Source organism: Culicoides brevitarsis, chromosome 2 (assembly GCF_036172545.1).
Source record: "Culicoides brevitarsis isolate CSIRO-B50_1 chromosome 2, AGI_CSIRO_Cbre_v1, whole genome shotgun sequence".
Taxonomy (NCBI): Eukaryota; Metazoa; Arthropoda; class Insecta; order Diptera; family Ceratopogonidae; genus Culicoides; species Culicoides brevitarsis.
In genome coordinates this window covers 38372496-38394675 of record NC_087086.1, presented here as the reverse complement: position 1 = coordinate 38394675, position 22180 = coordinate 38372496, and the positions used below count along the sequence as shown (strand labels likewise).

General features: G+C 26.0%; 1 protein-coding gene across 4 annotated transcripts in view; it reads right to left on the bottom strand.

The window, feature by feature from the left end:
- LOC134830846 (putative mediator of RNA polymerase II transcription subunit 26) overlaps nt 1-22180 on the bottom strand; it is a 76217-nt gene that overhangs the window by 38016 nt on the left and 16021 nt on the right. For 3 of the 4 annotated variants that reach the window (XM_063844444.1, XM_063844445.1, XM_063844442.1), the window contains exons 3-4: nt 17901-18122; nt 996-1102 (exon numbers count right to left, since the gene is read on the bottom strand). In XM_063844444.1, coding sequence (XP_063700514.1) covers nt 996-1102; nt 17901-18028 — 235 coding nt within the window. In that variant the 5' untranslated portion in view covers nt 18029-18122. Of the gene's footprint in view, nt 1-995; nt 1103-7253; nt 7392-17900; nt 18123-22180 lie in introns of those variants that run through there. The other variant, XM_063844443.1, reaches the window with a different exon arrangement.

Sequence of the window (22180 nt, the reverse complement as noted above, 5' to 3'; positions counted from 1 at the left end):
TTTTAAGGCTTGAATGTTGAAATTTCAGCTCATTTAACAGGAAATAGTTTGTAAAAATTTTTTAAATTGAAAATTTTAATAGAAAAAAGTCAAAAATTTTCTAATTTTGCCTAAAATATTACATTGAAGTAAGTTCAACAATTTTTTGTTCACCTTAAAACCATTAAAGCTTTTTCATTTAAAATTTAATTAAACGCGCCATGTTCCTGCGCTGCAACACCGTGAAACACAATTTCATGCATTTCTTGCTACGGCATGTATCTTCATTCATGTGCAAAGTGTAACAAAGCCTCAAAATACTAAAATTCTTGTGGCAAAGGTATTTTCACATGCACCAACTTCTCTCCATTTACCTGACATTCCACGGGTGTTTTATTGCCACAAAATTATGATTATTACATGTTTCACACGCAGCGCAGCATTTCTTGTCGTGCAAAAATTTTTCTCGTTGTTTTTTTTTTTCGTCGGTCACAAAAAACCTATAAAAGTCCTTGAATAGCGCGCGCGAACATCCACTCGCATGACATATTTTATGTCAACTTTGACAGCTGGAACAGAGCAGAGTGTTTGTCAAAATCTAGTCGTTCTGCTCTTACGAAATATTTACCTGTGAAATGCATTTTTATGCAATTTTTTTCATGTTTATTATTATTTCTGTCTGGGGAAAAATTCGTGATTTATTGTTTTTTATATGCAAATGCGCGCCATTTAAAGAGCACTCGTTTTTTTTAAAACTCATCATGAGGCAAAAAAATTTTTGTTAAAAAAATTCAAATACAAGAATTTGATGCATTTAATAGCATTTTTCTCGTCTAACTAAAAAAAACTACAAAAAATAATTAAAGTCAGAAGCATTTTTTTTCGTATGCGAAAAAAAGCATGTTAAGGTCGCTGGCAAGCCATAAAAAATTATTGAGCGTTAAAAGCTGAATATGTTTGTTAGAAGCGGCGATTCTACCAAAGCTGGATTATTTTTTTAATGAAAAAATTCTTACTCTGACGTGTGCCGGTTTGGCGTTCCTCTTCTTCTAAAGCACGCAAAACTGCGGATTTTTGAAGGTTTGAAGGGACTGCAGTTGTGATGTCATTTTTGAAGTCGATTCTGAAAAGAGATGAATTGAAAAAAAAATTATTATGATGAAATATTTTTGATCCAAGTTGTTAATTATTTAATTTTTTGTCAGTTTTGCTTCAGGGATTGGATGTCATGGAAATTTTTTTTTGTTGAATTTTTTTATGTAATTCGTGTAATTCGAACGCCTTTCATAAGATTTTATTTGATTTATTTTAAATTTATAAGAACGCCCTCTATCGTAAAAGATTGAAATTAAGAAAAGATCTTTTAAAAGTTACATCAAAAATTCAATTTTGAAGCATTTTTTCAGAAATTTTATTTAAATTTTCACAAAAGCGCCTCTTTTGAGTATTTCATGAATTAATTTGTACTGAACAAGAAGCCCTCTATCAGCAAATCTTTATGTGATCCATTTAGATCATAGGTGCCATTTTGAGTATTCGTATAATATTTAGTAATGAAAAAGCGCCCTCTGTGGAAAATTTTAAAACTACCAAAGATCAAGTGATCCTTAAAGATTTTGAAAACTCATAAAAATTAAAGTAACAAAATTTAAAGTATTTTATAAAATTTTTTTAAAGACGCCTTCTATCGGAAACTGCTAAAATTTTAAAGAGATCTTGTGATCTGTAAAGATCTTGTGATCTATAAAGATCTTGTGATCTAAAAAGATCTTATGATCTGTTAGATTTAACATAACCTCAAAAAAACAAAATTGGCGCCAAAAACTTCAAACTTAATTTTTAGCCCAAAATGTTTCAGAAAATGTCAAATAACCACGTTACAATGTAAAATATTGTTAAATTAACACCCAATATCTGCCATTGCATAAATTTCCCATCGATGCCATTGAGGATAAAAGAGCTTCAATGTCATCATCATCATTTCATCGTGATGCTCACATCTCATCAATATGCTGGCAAAATAGAACGAAGCATCGTTCCACGTTCCATGCACGCAAATATTATGAACATTATTAGATTGTTAGCAGCTACAATATCGAGTTTGGCACAGCCAAGAGTGTGACAGAATAAATCATTGTTGCGAAATTTCACGTCACGAATGTAACAAAGAAGCAAAAAAAAAGTTAGATTCACATCATCAACGCGAAACAACAAATTCAACGAAGAAGATCCTGCGTGACGTTCGTTGCTGCTTTTTGCATTCAGCTCGAGTGCATTGTTATGTTTTGTATGTCGCACATATCACATCCACGATGGCTTATTATTATTACTATTTCAATGCAACTTTACATGTCACTGTCGTCGTCGTCGTCGTGGCATCAGCAACGTTAGAATATGCAGAAAGTGTAATAAATAGTACAAGTGTATCATTTTGTCAAGGATATAGAAGACTCGAGAAAGCGTTGCAAATACCATGAAAGGTAATTTAATAAAATTGTAGACGATTAACATGACTTTGAGTCAAGAACGTGCAAATTTTCCAACGAAGAAATTGAGGTAAAGGATGAAATTTATTACAAGCTGGACCGAAAATTTCCATTCATGCATGTCGGGAGTATTTATTCCGAATAATAATTATGATTATCATTTGTTTCATTCGGTATCAAGTTGATGTAATACTTTGTCGAGTTTATTAATATGCAGAGTGATGCGTGTTGTCGGACATTGTTATTTTGATGAGTTGATTCAATTTTCCGACAGTTCGACATTTGTAAGCTTTTGTTAATCTTACTTATCATCCAATCAAGGCGGTTTTGTTTCGATGCAGTATCAGATAGTTCAGTATGGAGAATAATGATGATGGAAAGTCAACAAATTATTATTTTAATCAAGAGGATTTTGGGTTTTGTGGTTAAAATTAAGCCGAATTTACGGGTAAGTTAATTTTTTGTGAATTTTAGAAACTAAATTTCTTTGAACATTTTAGGTTTTAGATCAAAAAAAAATTTTAAAGTCAAATATCTTCTATAGAATTTTATTTTAAAGCTTTTTAAAATTTAATTCAAAGAAAAAAAAATTAAAATTTCATTAATTTTAAAATTTAATTCATCAACCCATTTAAAAATTAATTTAGAACTTAAAAAGCTTTAAAATAAAGTTCTATAGAAGATCTTTTTAAAAAATTTTTTGAAAAAATATTTTGTGACGAAAAAGCTCATTAAAATAGATCGATAGCATCGCAGAAGGACGTCTCTCAGGATTATACCGAACCAAAAACACAACAATTCAATTTAAATACATTTAAGTTTAATTAATGGAAGGTAAGTATAACATTGTTCAATTATCAGGATAATCGCTTTGCGAATGAAGAGAATGCTGGATAAAGAAACGAAATTATTATTGAACAAAATATCCTTAACCAACCTCACATCGATTACTGAAGTACGATACTGATACTAATGAATGACGAAGACTTGAAGGCGATACAAAAGATCTACAACAAAGCATTGAGTTATATTCTTTTCAGAGACAAATACAAAAATTTGAAGATCATGTTGAATGACACAGACTTACTTGATGTTAAGCAAAGATACTAATGAGCTAATGAAGAGAATTTTTAATTTTTTTTTTTTTGTATCAGAAACTAAAGTTACAAAATTTGTTCTTTAAAGAAGCTTAATATGTCAAAATTTTCTCAAAAGAAAATTAATTTATTTTTTTTTTAATATTTTTTTTTTCTTTGAAAATTTGTTTTTGCTTTTTTAGGCACTTGTTTTGCTCAAATAATTTTTAAAGGTTAGAAAAATTGCAAATTTTTAATTATTTTGTTTTTAACCTAAATTAAAATTTATTGATTTTGAAAAAATAATTAATTTTATTTTGAATTTTTTTAATTAATTAATTTATAAAAAAAAAAAAATTATTTAATTTTTATTTAAAAATTAATAAAAAAAATTAATTAATAAAAATTTATCGAAAATTAAAATTAAATTAAATTATTGAAATTTTTTTCTAATTACATACTAATTATATACGAATTATATGCTTATAATATACGAATTATATACATATTATATACATATAATATGCATATAATATAGAAAAAATTAATTGTGTCCGCAGCTTAAAAATTAAATTAACAATTTTTTAATTTAATTTTCGATTTAATTTTCAATTTTTATAATTCAAGTTTTTATTGATTAATTAGGTATTTTTTTATTTAATAATTAATAAATATTTAGCTGAAAAATATTGAAAAATCAAAACTAAAATTAAATTGAAAACTGTTAATTTAATTTTAACTAAAAAATAGATTAAAATTGTAATTTAAAAAAAAAAATTTTTTTCAATAATTTTTTAAATTTTATTTAATTTTAATTTGATAAATTTTTATTAACTAAAATAATTAAATTATTTTTTTTATTTTATTAAAAATTAATTTATTTAAAAAATTAAAATAAGTCAAAAATAATAAATTTCCCGCCGTTAGATGTCCCTTTTGCCAAAACTCAAAATTTTTTTAACAATAGATGGCGTTGACATAACTTTCGTTTATTACCTTTTCCATCAAACAAAAGTCCCTTCCAGCAATATTTCGATAATCTGTAGCTAATAATATCATTTGTATTCAACATGCATCTCCCAACTTTATATTCACTCATACGCCAAATGGCATTACGTAACCCAGTTTTCCGATACTATAGCACTAATATTAATACTCCCACACTCGCAGTGACTAATAATAATGAACATTTCAGGCTATTTGTTAAAATACACTTTATATGACCGCACACATCTGGTTCCATATATGCCATATGATGTGAATGAATACCAAAAATTATGTGCATAGCCTTTCGTACACGCAAAAAATTAATGCATCAACCCCAATAACGTGTTCAGGAACGTAGCCTTTTAATCGTTAATTTCAAATGGGAGCTATAGGGGGGAAAATATCAACCTGTACGTTCATGTCAGGTAAATTACAAATTATTTCTCACATCACAACATCATCAATGTTGGTTTGTTTTATGTTTGTGTGCAAGGACTAGATGTACGTGATTTATTTTGTAAATGAAAATTAAATTTATTTAGATGCGTTTGGTGAAATATTGTGGGTTTTACGGGAATTGTTTTTCGGCAAGTAACTGAATTTATTTTAAATAATTTTTTTTAACAGAAATTTTCGAATTTTTAATGATTTCAAAAAAAACCGAATTTATTTCAACGCCATCTTTTGTTAAAAAATTTTATTATTGTCAAAAACGACATCTAACGGAGGTTTTGAGAAATTTTATTTTAATTTATTATAATAATTTAATTTTTTATAAAAAAAAAAATTTTTAATTTTTTTTTATAAAAAATTCTTTTAATTAAAAAAATTTTTTTTATAAAAAAAATTAAAAAAAAATATTTTTATAAAAAAAAAATTCTAAAACAAAAATTTTTATTTTTTTTATGAATTTCAGACAAAAAATAAAAAAAAAAATTATAACAATAATCAATATTCATAAGGAATCGCATATTTAGACAGAATATTATTATTAGATAGCTGACTTGAATATTTTTCTTTTTTTTTTTTTCGCCATATATGGCACACACATTATTATTATTATTATATTGATCCTGTTTTTATGCTGATCACATAAAACTTTTATTTTCTGCTACCTTTGCTGTTTGTCGTGTCGTCGTCGTCGTCGCTATGAACGCGCGTGATGCAGAGTAGCAGCTTGTTTTTTAATCTCTTTTTTCTCTTCTTCGCTCTTTATGCTTTCACGCATCACATAAATCTTATATTTTATTAATACCGGGCCAGGGCATCGTTTAAGCTGAGCAAGACAACAAGACAGTCATATTTAATATAAGCATAAAAAATGTGTGCGAAATTATATTGTGATACATAAATCATGAAAGAAAAGAAGAAAAAAAAATGTACTGGAGGATTATCTCAGTATGGATGTTATTTAAAGTAAAAAAAAAAGATGGAATGAATATAAAGAAGATCATCGGATTTGAGTCCTTTGAGGTAAGTAAGTGTTGTTGGGCAAACAAATAGATGACGACAGGTTGAGAAAAAAATGTGAATGCAGTCAAAGGAGGGTAAGTTATTAAATATGCTTTCATCTAATTTACTTTTTTTGTATTTTCTTATTTATTGACATATGAAGCAAGTTACTTAATTTTTGATGGAAATTACTTCAAGTATTTTTTCTAAAAAAAAAATTATTTTTGAACAAAAAATTTAATTGAAACTTTTCAGTTTTGAATTTTTTTTTAGTTTTCTCAAAGATAAAATAAAATTAAAAAAAAATATTTGAAAAAAAATTTTTTTTTTTAAATTTAATTCGAGAATAATTTTTTTTTGTTTTATTAATATTTTAATTCATTATTTTGTAATAAATTAAATTTTAAATAATTTTAATTTTAATTAATTAAAAAAATTATAAAATTCGATTAAATCGAATTTTTTCAATATTAATTATAAAAGTAAAATAAATTTTTTTTTTTTTTAAATTAATTTAAATTAAAATTAAATTAATTTTATTTAAAATTAATTAAAAAAAATTAAATTAAATTATTACTTTTTTAATTAATTAAAAAATTTAAATTAATTTTTTTTTAATTAATTTAAAAATTAAAATTATATTATTTTTTTTAATTAATAATAAAAAAATTAAAATTAAATTATTTTTTTAATAAATAAAAAAATTAAAATTTAACTTTTTTTTTAATTAATAAAAAAATTAAAATTAAAAATTTAATTTTTTTTAAATTTATTAAAAAATTGAAATTAATTAATTTACTTAAAATTTTTAAATGAGAATTTTTTAAAGAAGGAACATTATGAAATCAATTAGCTGCTCAAAAAATTTTCTATTTTAAGACCAATTAATAAAAAAATCTACAAATTTTTTATACTGATGATTTTTTTGAATGAATATTTAATGCAAATCCCTTTTTCCCTTAAAACCTCCAAAATATTTTTATGCTCCATATAAATTAAGCCTTTTTAATCCAAAAGTATTCATTTTTTCCATAATAGCATCCAATCTCTGTTAAAAATGAATGACGTCAATCGAAAAAGTACTATAGGGGCTCAAATTCTCAGAAATAGCATATCAAACTACTTTTCTGTGTTCCTCGAAAAAATATATTACATCAAAATATTTTACAGCATTCACTTTGAACTTTTAGATTACCTAATGGATTGCATGAAGATTTTTCCAATGAAATTTTCAATCGAACTTTGACGATCTTTGATATGATTAAATTCTTACCTGTGACGATGAAGTGTATCAACGCCCATTTTATTTATTTATTTATTTTTTTACAAATGGAGACGACTGGTTTTTATTATTTTTTTTTTATATTTTTCACTTAATTATTTTTTTTTAATTTTTCTAAATTTATTTATTTTTCACTTCTTTTTATTTGTTTTAAATATTCATTAATTTTTTAAATATTTTTATTCTTTTTTTTCAAACAACTTTAACCTTTCAATATAAAAATAGAAATTGCTGCCAATGGAATCCTTTAATTTTTAAAATTTATTTAAATAAAATTTTTTGCTCTTTTAATGCACTCTTGATAAAAAAAAATATTAAAAAAATATTCTGACAATTATATTAAAAAAAAAAATAATAGAAAAAATAACACAAAATTCCATAACAATTTGCAGTAACATTTTTTTAATAATAATTTTTTGTTTTTTTTTTATTTTTATTGAAAACCCATCAGAATAGTTGATCAGTTTGTTGATGTTATCACGGATATATGGCGCTCGTTAAATTAATGAAATAAATTGAAAGTTGAACTGATGCAAAAATTACTAATAAAAATAAATCGAATATTCCTTCCATTCGTCACAATTTGCGCGTCATTCGTTAAGTTTAAAGCAAACTAAGCAACGAACGAAAAACTTGATAAATAAATATTCGATACATTTTCGCGATATTTGTTTTTCAATCTGCTTTTTTGTTATTTTTTTCTGATTTATTATAAAAAAAGTCTATTAAAACAAAATTTTATTTAAATTAAAAATAAATGGAAAAGTGTGTCGTGGACCATTCGTGACAGATAAAAAAAATCAATTTTTTGGTGAAATTTTTATTTTTTTTTATCGCGTCGCGTTCGTTTGGAGTGCTTGTCAAACACACTTAAAATGTGTTATTTTTTCACTATTTTTTTCGTTTTTGTCTCTCGTCATCATCATCATCCCGTCTCCCATTTTTTTTTTGTTTATATTAAATTTTTAATTTTCTCCATAAAATAATGGATATCAGTATTTGAGCAGTTTAACGGATTTTTTTTTTCATTATTATTTTATTTTATTTCATTTATATTTATTTTGTATTTTTTATGGTAGTGCAATCGCTAGTTAGACGACAGAATATTTGGATTGGCAGCACTTCGTCGTCAGTCCAATTCAATAAATTTCAAGAGAAAATGAAAAAATGATTAAACAGGCAGAAAATTGAGTTGAGTCGCTTGCTTTGACGAAAAAAAGTAGCGGAGAAGATGCAAAATAAATATATATTTAAAAAATAAAATAAAATAAAAACACTGAACGATGATGACGAGAAACAGATATAAAATTATCTAGCACGATTTTTATTCGCTCCGATATAAAATTATCCACTTGAATGAGAAAGAAATCGTTTTTATGGAAATTTAACAACTTCTATCACTTTTTTCACTTCTTTTTGTATTTTTTTGTTAAATAATAATAATAATTTCTTTTTATCTATTTTTTTCTTTTTTTTACCAAATTTCTTCTATTTTTTTGTTTTTTCACGATAGGTACGAAAGTCTTCTCTTTTCGGTATGAATTAAAAATTTAAATTAGATAAAAATAAAATTGCAGATGATTTTTATAAGTGAGACGGTTTATTTTTTATTTTCGTTTGCATGCACGACCGATCGAGAAGAGACTTCTGTTTGTACAAAAGTTTGCGAGCGTAACGTCATTTATCGTGATTTGCCGAAAAAGATGACAATGCATGTTGTTGTCGGAATGAGTAACAGCGAAGATGTTTTCGAAGGGAATTTTAGATGCATCGATCGATAAGTGATGATTCAGAATGCGGAAAAAATTCTCGTTGAAAAAGGTTTGAGCGCTTTTTTTATTTAAAATTATTTTTTTTTTTAAATTATTTAATTTTTTTTATTTTTAATTTTTTAAAATTTTTTTTTAATTTTTTTTTTTAAATTTTTTATATATTTTTTTTTTTTAATTTTTTTTTATTTTTTTTAATTTTTTAATTTTTTATAATTTGAAATTTGCATTGGGTCAAAAATTTTAAGTTTGATTAAATTAAATTAAAAATTCGTATTGGGATAAAAATTTGTTCTTAATTTAAATTTTTTACTAAAAAAATAAAACCTGAGATGAACTTAAGAAAAAAATTTCTTCAAGTCACGTGGTTATTTTTTTTAAATTTTACACTGGGTCAAATTTTGAAAATTTTAAAATTGCATTGGGATGAAAATTTTGACTTAATTAAAATTGTTTTAAAAAAAATTTTTTTGAGCTAAGCTGAAATAAAGAAACAAAAATTGTTTTAAGTCACGTGGTTAAATATTTTAAATTGTACATTGGGTCAAAAATTTGAAACATAAGTAAGTACAAAACCTCAGAATGTGAATAAATATAAGAATTCAATTTAAATTTTTTATTTTAAGATAATGTAAAATTTGCATTGGGCAAAAATTTTAAATTGACTTTTAAAAAAAGTCACGTGGTTTAAATTATACAAATGTGCATTGGGACAAGATTTTCAAACTTTAAGATAAATTTTTAAAATGTAAATCTTCAAAAAATAAGAAAATAAATTAAAAATACGAACTGTTATAAAAATTCAGAATCAATTCGAAAAAAAATGAAAAATGTGCATTGGGTAAAGTCACGTGGTTAAAAAAATTTCAACAACAAGAAAATTGTTTTTTTTTTTATTTTCTCAAAGAAATGTTCGAGAGAAATTAAAACGAAAGAGAACGAAGTCCAAATCAATGTTTATTACCGTTGGCTGTTTCGATTGCACACGATTTTCAATCCAATCCAAAGAAACGAGAAAAGGCCTTAAGTAACTCATATGGGATTACAAAGCACCTAACGAACACATTAAAATAAATTGACGTGTTAAACAGATGAAAAATTGAACTTTTTCCTTCTTTTTCGCAACGAGACGAAATTACAACTACGGGAAACAACTTCTCCTGCTCTTAACTCGAAAAAACGAACAATTTTGAACGATTTTCTTCTCATTCCGTCTCTCTCTCTTCAGCAATCCCCCATTGATTTTGCCAATGGAAAATATTATTAAATTTTCAGCATCGTACCGTAGAAATATGACGTTGCCTGTATTTATTTTCTCCAAGACACAAATTCCACAAATGAAATGGAAAAGTACGTGTTAAAAATTGAAAATGCCCCCGCAAGTTTGCTCGAAGTGTACACGATGCTCGAAGCAACCACAAATATCTTAATTTTTAGTGTCTATTTGAAAGATGGAGCAAATTCATATAATGCGATAAGTATATGGGAAAACACACAAAAGACCGGAGAAGGAGCAGCAGAAGACGTTACTTACAACTCAATACAATGGAAATTTTTTTTTGTTAAGGTCTTTATTGTATTTATGGATCCATATTTAAAATAAAGGAGGAAAGAGTTGTGTGAGTTAAATGAGTTAAAGAGGAAACAATTTGTTTGGCTTGAACTCAATTTTATGCCGAATATGCAAAAATGAGAGACGTCTCGAATAAAAAAAATGGAAAATGAGACTTACGAAAAAAATTAGACATGATTAAGAAGAATGGCATTTGAATTCAAGGAAAATAGGTAGGTTTAATTTTTTTATTTAAATTTCTCCAAAATTTTTTTAAATTTAAATTTAAAAAAAAAATTTAAACATTTTTAAATTAAATTTAATTTAATTATTTTTTAATTTTATTTAATTAAAGTATTTTTTAGTTTTAATTAATTTAATAATTAAATTAAATTAAATTTTTAATATTTTATTTTTAATTTTTTAAGATTTTTTTTTTAATAATTTGAAAAAATAAATTTGAAAGAATTTTTAAAAATTAATAATTAATTTAATTTTTTTTATTATTTAAATATAAAAATATTTTTTTGTGAAAAATTTTTTAAGAATTTATTTTGTAATTTTTTAAATTCTTAATTAATTTTTATTTTTTGAATGAATTTATAATTTTAATTTAAAAAAAAAATAAATTTTAAAAAAATAGAAAAAAAAAATGTACATTAATTAATCAATTTACCTTAATTAATTAAAATAAAATTAGTTAAAATCAATTTATTAAATTTTATTTTATTTTTTTGAATAATTATTTTCCCAGATTTTTTTTAAATGATTTTTTTTAAATTTATTTATAATTTTTTAACTTATTTTTTTTTTAATCATAAAAATAAAATTTAAAATATTTTTAACTCAAAAAAATTAAAATAAAAATATTTTAAATAAATTAATAAATTATTCAAAATAAATTTAAATAATTAATTAAAATAAAATAAATTTAATTAAATAAATTATTTAATTGAAAATATTTTTTTTCACGACTATTTAACCTACCTAATGCATTTATTTACATTTCTCTCACACAAACATCAACAGAGACGAACTCACATTCACAAAACAAAAGAAAATTAATTATTCAAAATTAATTGTCGTTTAATCATCGTCGTCATCCTCATCATTTTCATACACAGAGACATGCAGCAAAAAAATATGAGCTGAGTCATCCGTCTTCATCTGTTGTTGTTTCTATTATTATTGTCTTACACGTGAACATTTTTTGTAACTACCAGTTGGGGTGACATTTACCCCTATAGCTTTTTGTTCTTTTATAAAATTTTCAACCCAAATAATTTTTTTGTTTATTAAAAGACAAAATCTTTCATATGAAATTTTTAATTTGAATTCCTGTGAAATCGCGTAGGATTTTTTGTAAAGTCAAGAATAAATAAAAAAATCACTTCGAAAGCAATTAATTTGCAATTCATAAAAATAGAAACAAAGGACGATTTATTACATTTTTTTTATCAACATCATCTATCGTCGACTTCTTAATATTTTTTGCCGCAACGGCAAATTATTGTTGAAATATTTAAAAATGTTCAAAAATGCATGAGTGATTAATTGTTCGCTGTCGTTTTTTTTATTATTTCTAAAAATAAATGATGATGACAATTATGTGTCGTCGTTGTAACTTCTTCGGTACGAGAATAGGTCGACATAATGGCGCTCACGCTACACACGTTCAACTTTGTAACTATTTTTAATTTCTTTTTTTTTAATTTCTTGCAGTCTCATCATCGGTAATTTTTATAAAATTAATCGTGGCGGCTATTTATATTGATTCAACACGTCAATTGATGCGAACCAGACCCGGTTATGTCCTTGCGCATTTTTCCTTCTGCTTGATTAATTCATTGCATTGGTAGTTGATATTTATTACGAAAGATAAATTAAATCAAGAGCACTCCATGCCATGTCGCAAGATTGAATGTCGAATGGAATTTTTATGGAGCGACTTGACATCGACTGACCAAAGAAAGCAATAAATTAATATAATGTTGTGTTTCGAATGGTTTATCGTTGAATGAGAAGGAGGAGGAGGATGGGCAATTTTCTTTCTATTTGCTCGAACACTTTTAAGAGTTCGCAGAGAGAGACAGAAATCACTCGACTCGCATCAATTTAGCTTAATAAAACAGACGTTAATCAAATAAATGCATTTCTTGCTTCCACAGGAGTTGGGAAATGTGTATAACATGATAAAGAATTCATTGAAAGTTTCTCATCTAATTCAACTACTAATCAATATAAAACGTTATTAAACTTCGAGTGCTGCAACTAAAATACCATATAATGAAAGAACAAATGCAGATAAATTAAATTTTATTGGATTTTTTGTGTCTTGTATTTGATTCACTTTTGCAAAGTGTTTTAGTTGCGAAAAAAAATTGCTACGTGATGGCTTTGAGAGTCTGTCTGTGAATAATAACTTCTTATGTACTTTTAAAATAATTTCAGTTGAAAACTTAAGTAGAGATAATCATATCCATTGATATTTAGTTGCATATTTTAAAAAAAACATAAATAAAAAATTATATTAAGTCAGATAGAACTTTATGTTCCTAAATTGTCGATTTCAGTCTTTGCAATAATTCTTTTCTTAGCTTTCTGAACTCCGACTTATAGGTTTGTATAATATTTTTGTTGGTTCGAAGATATTATGTTTCACAGTAAATTTTTTGTCGCTTTTAAAAGTTGAACAGTTCAATAGTTGGATACATCCTGTTCTGTTGTAATCTTATTCGATTCTGACTTAGTTACTGAATTTTAGATTGCTTTCAATACATCCCAGAATTCTAAAGGAATTATATGATAATGTTAACTTATCGGTCCATAGTCACCTCTGAGTATCATACTCAAATTTCTTTCTGATCGACGAAGGGCTACGTACTGAGGGCGCTCATCCAGCAGATGATCAACAGATCTCTGCTTCACAGGCACTACGTTTCTTGGGCTGTCTCCAAGATTTGTCCTCAGGCTACTTGAATCCATGGGTCCAATACGTCACTCTCATCCGCAGTTTTGAACTTACAGTTTCAGATTACATAATATAAGATGTTACTTTTTTTCTTAAATGTCATGTTCTAATTTGTAAAGCAGTATGTATCAAAAATTTTGAGATTGTTAGTCTAAAAGGGAGTTAAAACAAATAATATTTTGGCTTTTTTTTGCAAATAGTCTAAAGAAAAGTTCTTCAAAGTATTTCATTATGTTTTTTATGTTAACCTTACTTGTTGATGATAAAGTCCTTTTGAGAGTTCATATTAATTTTTTTTTGTATTTTTCTCGTTTTCAAAATCACTTTCAACATCTTCAATTAAAATTTTGTATAAATAATTCAAGTCATCTAATCGAAATGCGCTCACATCTTATTCAATAATTTTCGACAAAAGTCTTTAAAAAGACCTTACAACTGCATCACTTCTTCCATCTTTCTCATGATGAGAAATTTTTAAGTGTTTTCTTTACACTTTGGTTTTATTTCACTTTTTATTTCTCTTTTTGCTACCTACTGCCATCATTTAAAAAATAATAAGAATAATAAATAAAACACTCGACATAAAACAATAGCTAATAAAAATCTAATAAAAATTTTCCCGTTCGGTAGCGATGTTTTTGCAGCAGCATCCTTTTTTATTGAACTCCTTCTTTCTCGCATTTTCACAAACAACTTGATCCTTGACTTGATGAATTTTTTTTTCAGAAAGAATTTCTGGCGAGAAACTTTCAAGGAACAAAATAATTTGAAAAAATTGCAACTTTTGCTTGTTGTTTGTTTTGGTATTTTCCTTTTTTTTAGAGAATATTTTCCAGTTATTTTTCACAATCAACTCGGAAAAAAGTATAATAATAATAACAGCAAGAGAGAGAAAATCCTAAAAGTTTTTCTAAAAAGAGAGAAAAAAATTATAATTTAGTTTTGTGAGGAAAAAAAAGTTTTCTTTTCACTCTGTCTTGTTATTTCTTTTTTTTTTTTCGTCTCGTAGCAAAGAGCTCATGTCTCTTCGAGGGAAAATCGAGTGCATTTCAAATATTTATCCTTCTCTGCATGTTTTTGTTTATTTTGTTTGCTTAATAAATGCATGTTTATTGTATTGATACTTGTAGCCCCAGGAGTTGTTTTGCTCTCTTCTCCATTCGTCGTATTCAGTTTAATGCACTCCGCATCGTCCATATGGCGAGCATATTGACAAAAGCAAATTGATTTATTCCAAAAATTGATTTTCGGGGAAAGCTCTTTTGAGACACTTGAGAATCCATTGAGAAATTCCAACTGCTACCAAAAGCTTGCTCGATGGATATTTAACAAAAGGCTTGCTCTGTCATTTTCAACAGCAAAATAATATAATGAAAATTCCATTTATCGAATCAAATAAATCTCCGTACCTTTCAATTGGAACACACATGGACAATCAAATAATAAAATGTTATTCTATATTTTCTCACATTGCAGCAAAGTGAGAGAGTAACACAAAAAAAGAATGGAGATGTTGATAAAGGTAAATGTCATCCATTCATTTGCTGCCTTCGGAAGAGTCTATAACGACAAGAATATTCATGTTTCCTTGTCCATTTACTGCTTTTCTCTCAGACACAGTGTGTCTCTGACAGTTGTAAAAGCCAGTTTTTCTTCATGCCTTCGTGTCCGATATCAAAATTGATATTTAATATGACAATTATTCGTGTCAACTATGGAACTTGTTTTGTATAATCTCTTGTAAAAGTACTTGTCTTGTCATTTTACAGTATTTTGTTATTATTTATTTCGATCGTATGTGAAAAATATGGATAATAAATGAAAGGTAAATGCAAATGAATAAAAGATTATTGGAAGGAAAAGGATTTGAGTGGATTAGAAAGCTTTTGTAATGAAAAAGGACAATAGAATAGAGGGTATTGACCTTTGTTTTGTATTTAGATTAATTTGACCTACAAATGACCTTGAAAGGTTTCTTGAGGTCATATTTTACTTTTTGTGTCATTCAAAAGATGTTGTTCAATTTTTAACTAATTTTTCAATCAAAATTAGTTTAAAAAGATCAAAAAATTTTTTTGAAAAACCAAAATTAATTTTTTTTAATATTTTTCAATTCTGGATTTACGTGTAAATCTTTAAATTTATAAGAAATCGAAAAATTTTTTTGTCTGATTCGAAAAAAAAATTTATTAAAATACTTAATAATAATTAATTAATTAAGTTAAGTAATTAAAATTTTATTTAAACAAAATAAAATAATTTAATAAAATATATTTTAAATTTTATTTTAATTATTTAATTTAAAATAATCATAAACTAAAAATTTTATTTAATTAAAAATAAAAAATAATATAAAATAATTAAATTAATTTAAATAATTAATATTTTTAAAAAAATTTCTTTAATTAAATAAATTTAAAATTTAATTTAATTTAAAATTTTTAATTTATTAATTTTTTGCTTTATAATTAAAAAATATTTTTTAAAAAGTTGTTTCAAAATAATTAATTTAATTTGAATAATTTATATTTTAATAAAATAATTTTTTTTTAAATTTTTTTGCTTTATTGAAACATATTTTTTTAAATTATTTATGAAATAAATATAACTAAAAAGCCAAACTCGTTAACAAAATTAAATTTTAGTTAACTTCAATTCTGATTAATTTAAAAAATATTACTTTATAAATTTACAAACCAAATTCTACCAAAAAATTTCGTTTTCTTGGAACGAATCCAGTTTTGAGGACAAAATTGCCATATATATTTATTACAATTTGACTTGACTTTTTCTAACATTATACATTTATCCAACTAGCTTTTTTTTTCTTTTTTTTGTTGTGTCGTTGTTCTTTGTCATAAACCGACATAAAATATATTTTTGCACATTTATTTTGTGTGTTGTAAAGTAAGATATAGTTTATTACTGTCTGGTTAAGGGACAGGGAGTTAAGAACAAGTTTTTATTTATTTTTTGCCTTTTCCTCTCGAAAAATGCTCCTCTCTCTCCTATTTCTCTGGTTTCGGGTTTTCTTTTTGTCTCTAAAACTAGCAACAACTTTAATGATGATAAAAAAGAATAAATAAATAAAGTATGTAATAATAATAATAATACCAGAAGACGAGCATCGTAGCGGAGGAAGAATAAACTTTTCTAACAACAATAATAATAATGATAGTGTAAGTCGTACGTTCGGCTTATATCCTGTGTCGCGTACGAACCACTTTTGGGAATAGAGAATAGTTTATTATTGTTATAACAAGACATGTTAAAGCTTTGTACGGTGACCATTGAATTGGATTTGCTTCGATTTGAGATATTTTTTGGGAGATGGTTGGTTAACGTATTGCTCATTTTGTAACAACTCTTTGTGTATACGGAAAAAGTTACTTTACAACTCACAAATAAAATGGTTTTACAAAATATGACAGCTTTATTAGTTCATGTTGGTTTTTTTTCCGTATTTTATATTATTATTATTACTGCTACAAAAGTACACAATTTTATTTCGAGTGAGAGAGGAAGAGAGAGGGCGTTGTTCATACATGACATTGACGAGTTTCTGTACGAGTTTCTGTATCTATGAGGTACGTATAACTTATACTTAAAATTTTTGACAGAAGCCATTAAAGATGACAAGCGTCGAAAATTCATGAATTCAAGCTTTCATAAATTTTCGACGCTTGAAATCTTTTATCTTTGACTTCCGTCGTCAGTTTAAGAAAAGAAGAGAGAGAAACGTACAGAATATACGAAGTCTATAGAAACAAGAATTTCTCCTCTGTGTCTATAGGATTCGTATGAATTCTGTACGTTTCTCTCTTTTATTTTCTTAAACTGACGACGGAAGCCAAAATGTCATAAATTTCAATGCCAAGAGTCAAAAATTCATGAAAGCTTGAATTCATGAATTTTTGACCCTTGTTATTGTCTAACCTTGGCTTCTGTCAAAAGCTCTGAGAGAAACGAGAGAGATTCGTACAGAATATACGAAACCTATAGATACAGAAAAATTTTAATCTGTTTCTATAGGTTTCGTATATTCTGTACGAATCTCCCTCCCCATTTCGTAAAACTTCAAATCCTGTATGAACAACGCCCTGATTCGAGTAAATACTCATATTTATCACTTAGACGAATATTATTGTCCCCTATTTCACACAGCACGTACAGAAACTCGTACAGCATACGAGAAAAGTGTTTTACAGCCACAAGGCACTTCCATATTGCACTCGTGGCTTTTGCAACAAAGCCACAAAATGTAACTTTCTGTTTTAGTTTTAGCTTAGCTTAACTTTTGTGACTCTCCGAAACAAAAATACGAAGGAAGTAATTAGAAAACTTACCCGATTGTGCCATTGTCGAGCTCCTTGATGTGCTGATCGAGCACATGTTGGACATTGGTTTGCGAGTAGAGCCCGAGCGGCGAGTTGAATTGCTTATGTACGAGGCGTCGTTGGGGTGTGGCTGCCATTTTGTTATTTTTTCGTTATTTTTTCTTCTACAAAAGCTGAAAAAATTGTTCGTTGTGTGTCGTTTCCGGCGCGAGATTGAAATTTTGTCGAAATCTGCAAAGAAGAGAAAATTAATAAACAAATTTTTTGACAGTGACGTATCATCGTCAAAATTTATGGAAAAAGCAATCAAGAGATCAAAGTTTATGTCAGATTTTTGCTTCGTCGCATCGCTTCGTGAAAATTGCTAATTATATTTCCAATAATCTGCTGTTTAACTTCCTTATCTTTGACTTTTTGATGTTCGTTTCTTCGTTCGAAGATACCGCAAAAAACATGCAAATGAAGGTGAATGACGTGTGAGTGAAGAAAATGTATGTCATTTCTGATAAAATGAACCATCAATCAATCATCATCGCAACAAGCAAACAACATGCGTAATGGAATTTTTTTGCATATCATCAGTAAATTGCCGCCGCCGAGAAGATGCGAAGTAATTGAAAACTGGCTTCTTTCAATTTTTGCGATGGAATTTTCGTCGCCAATTCATTTTTTTTTTGCTATTCAAGCGACATAAATTCTCATGAATTCAATTTTCCAAATTACAAAAAGTTTCTGCATGAAAGCTAATTAAACAATAATTAGGATGTCATCGTTACAGCGCGCGACACTCGGATACAAAAGCCTTTCAAAGCCTCTTTTAAACTTTTTTCATTCATTCATTTATTTATAATTTTTTTTCTCGTCGCATACTTTTACTGCGAGTTTGATGATTACGAAAAACGACGAGAACGACGACGAGGAGGAAAAGTTTTTGTCACACAACAACTAATTCCTCGCATCAGGAGATAATGCAGAAATTGAATGCACAAACAAACAAACAGCGGAGGTAGAGGAATAAACTTTTCGTGCATTCATTTGCGTTGTTGTCGAGAGTTGTTGTTGTTGTTGTTGTAATGAAAAGCATTGCATGTGAAGCAGTGAAAACTCTTGACGATATGACACTCTTTCTAAGTTGGAAGTGAACAAAAAGTATTTCTGACTTAATTGTATAACGATGTGCGCGTTGTAAAGAAAGGCGGAGAGTGGGTTGAAAAACATGTACTTTAGAGGTATAATTGGCTCAAGAGCTTCTTTTGAGTTTTCTTTAATTTTTTTTTTAATTTAAAGAAAACAAAAAAAAATGTATTTTATAGAAAAAAATTTCATCAAAACATAAATTGATAAATTTTTTTTTTAATTTTCATAAAAAAATTAATTTTTGTTAATAAAATTTAAAAGGCCTATTTTTACTTTTAACATATTTAAATTTAAAATTTTTGATTTTTTTTTTAAATTTAAATTTTAATTAAATTCCTTAAAATAAATAAATAAAAATTTAAAATTAATTATTAAATTATTAATTAATTAAAATAAAATTTTTTTAAAATTAAAAAATTAAAATTAAATTATTAATTTAAAAAAATAAAATTAATTAAATAAAAATTTAATTTTTAATTAGGAATTTTTTTATTTTATTTTTTTTTAATTTAAATTAATTTCAAAATAAAATTAAAGTTTTAAAATTAATATTTTAATTTTGAAATTAATTTAAATTAAAAAAAAAATAAAAATTCTTAATTTAAAGTTTAATTTTTATTTTCATTAATTTTTAATTAATTTTAAATTTTTAATTTATTTATTTTAAGAAATTTAATTAAAATTTAAATTGAAAAAAAAATAAAAAAAATATTTAAATTTCAATATGTAAAAAGTCAAAAAGAAGCCTCTTAAATTTTGTTCACAAAAATTAATTTTTAATCTTAAAATTTTAATTTTTGTTTTAGATTTTTAAATAAAATGATTAACTTTTATTTTTTGTCAATAATAATAATTAAAATTAATTAAAGATTGAAATTAATTGAAATTTTTTGTTTTGATGAATTTTTTATCAAAATTGAAACAAATTTTGAAAAAATCAAAAAAAAATATTTTTCTTTTGTTTTCAAAAAATTTAATTTAATATGAAATATTCTTAATATAAATTTTTTTTTCAAAATAATTGATTGAAAAAAAATTTTTTGAAATATTTTTATTAATTTAAAATTAACTTATTTTTATTATTATTTTTTTTTTAATTATTATATATATTTTTTAAATTTATTAATTATTTTTTTTTTATTTTTTTTCAAATATTTTTTATAATTTTTTTAAATTTTAAATCTTTGCAAAAAAAAAACTATCCTCTCTAATGGATAAATTACACAAAAGCTGCAAAACTTTACTAATGCACTAAACTTACACGAAAACGAAATAGAGTTTTACCGTAAATTTCTACAACTCCTCTACTATTCAAAAGATTTTCACACATATACAAATAATAATTTGCATTGCATTGTCCTCATCAGTACACACTTTTTAACAAACATTGCGCGCTGATTTCCATAGACTTGTATCTCATTTCCGTGCACAAGCATTACCAACGAAGAAAAATACCTCACTTGACACATAGAGACACCGAGCTAACAAGCATTATAATTGCACAACGAAAGCAGTAAGTAGGCACTTTTGCATTGAGAGAGGCAACTTGGAAAAAAAAAGTTTTTTGCATCGTGAATCTCGGTGTGTTAAATAATTATAATAATAACAGGGTGAAGCAACGAGAGAAAAGTGGATTTGTCGCGTGGCATTTTTCTTACAGCAAGGTAAGTAAATGCAGCTGGTGCATAAATTTCGCGAGATGATTACAACTTCTCAAGTGACTTTATTCGTTCTAAATGAAGATGTTTGTAATGCTCTCGTAAGGTGCGGAAAACTAATTGAAACAACTTCAAAAGTCGTCAAGAGCGGACAAAGACACAAAATTATAATTAGAACAATTTGTATCCAAACATTAGTATCGATTTCACATCAGCGACGTAGGTACGTACGAAGCCATTTAAATAAATTATGATTATTGAAAACAAATATTTACATTCTCTTCTCGTCGTCATCGATGTCGTAACGCCATCTTGTACAAACATTCTGTGGATTGTTCCAAGTAATTATTAAAATATGTTTTCTTTCACGTCGTTCGGTATTGATGTTTGATCAGAATCCGAAGACTCTTTATAAATTCCATGCCACAAGGCAAAATGTCAATAAATTCACATAACAAGTGTGATTAAGCAGCTTCCCTGTTTCACTAATTACTTTCCTTCATTACGGAGAGAGACATTTTACAAACAACCTCCCCGAGTCATCAAACAAACTTGATTAACACATCGTGACAAAAAAAAACTGTTCCCTCAGCAACTCTCGTCGTCATCGTCGCTCGTCGCCGGTTCGTGGAAAGTTTTTAATAATTCATATCGCATAATTTGTCTTTTAGCTCGGGCGGCTGTGACTTACACATTCAACAAGGAACAACAACAAGCAAAAAGGGCAGCAAAACTTTTCTCCTTTTCATAAATTGATTAAATTTAGTTATATTATTACGTATACAAAGGAAAAGTCTTCTCATGCCCATCAACGCGTTTCCTCCTCTTGTACTTTAAAAAAAGAAAAAGCAGAAAAAGAAAAAAAAAACAGTTGTCAAGTAATTTAATCAAGGTATGCTTTTGTAACGGCAAAAAATGTGCTTTGTGAAGATGAAGAAGACACAAGTGAAAAGTGTCTGCTATCTTCGTGAAATGAAAGAATGAAGGATTTTCGAAACAGGTAGAAGATGGATGTTGATCATCATATGGATGTAGAAAATGTTGTACCTCTAAAGTTGATTTTGGTTGAGGACCAAAGTAAAAAGTTTGTTTGAACACAAAATATTTGTTGTTCCTTTGAACAATAATAATAAAGAAATTTGTGACACTTGAGGAAGAAAACTTACGGGAGTTACTAAAGGAGAAAAAATTTTTTTCTCAACCTCTTAAAATTTGTAAATGTTTACAATTTCTCGAAAAATATTTACTCAAAGTCTAAAAAATCATAATTAGAAAATTAAGAAAATTTAAAACTTAAAAACTTTCTATATCAATTAAGCAAATATTATGAATATTCAATTTTAAAATTTTTTCAGATATCAACTTATATTGAGGATGGATATTTATTCTATGATCACATGTCAGGTATACTTTTTACATTTTCTGTCTTTCATAGCTCTACCTTTCTTATTATGAGTTCATAAAAAACTTAAAACCATCGTTTGAAGCTGACAA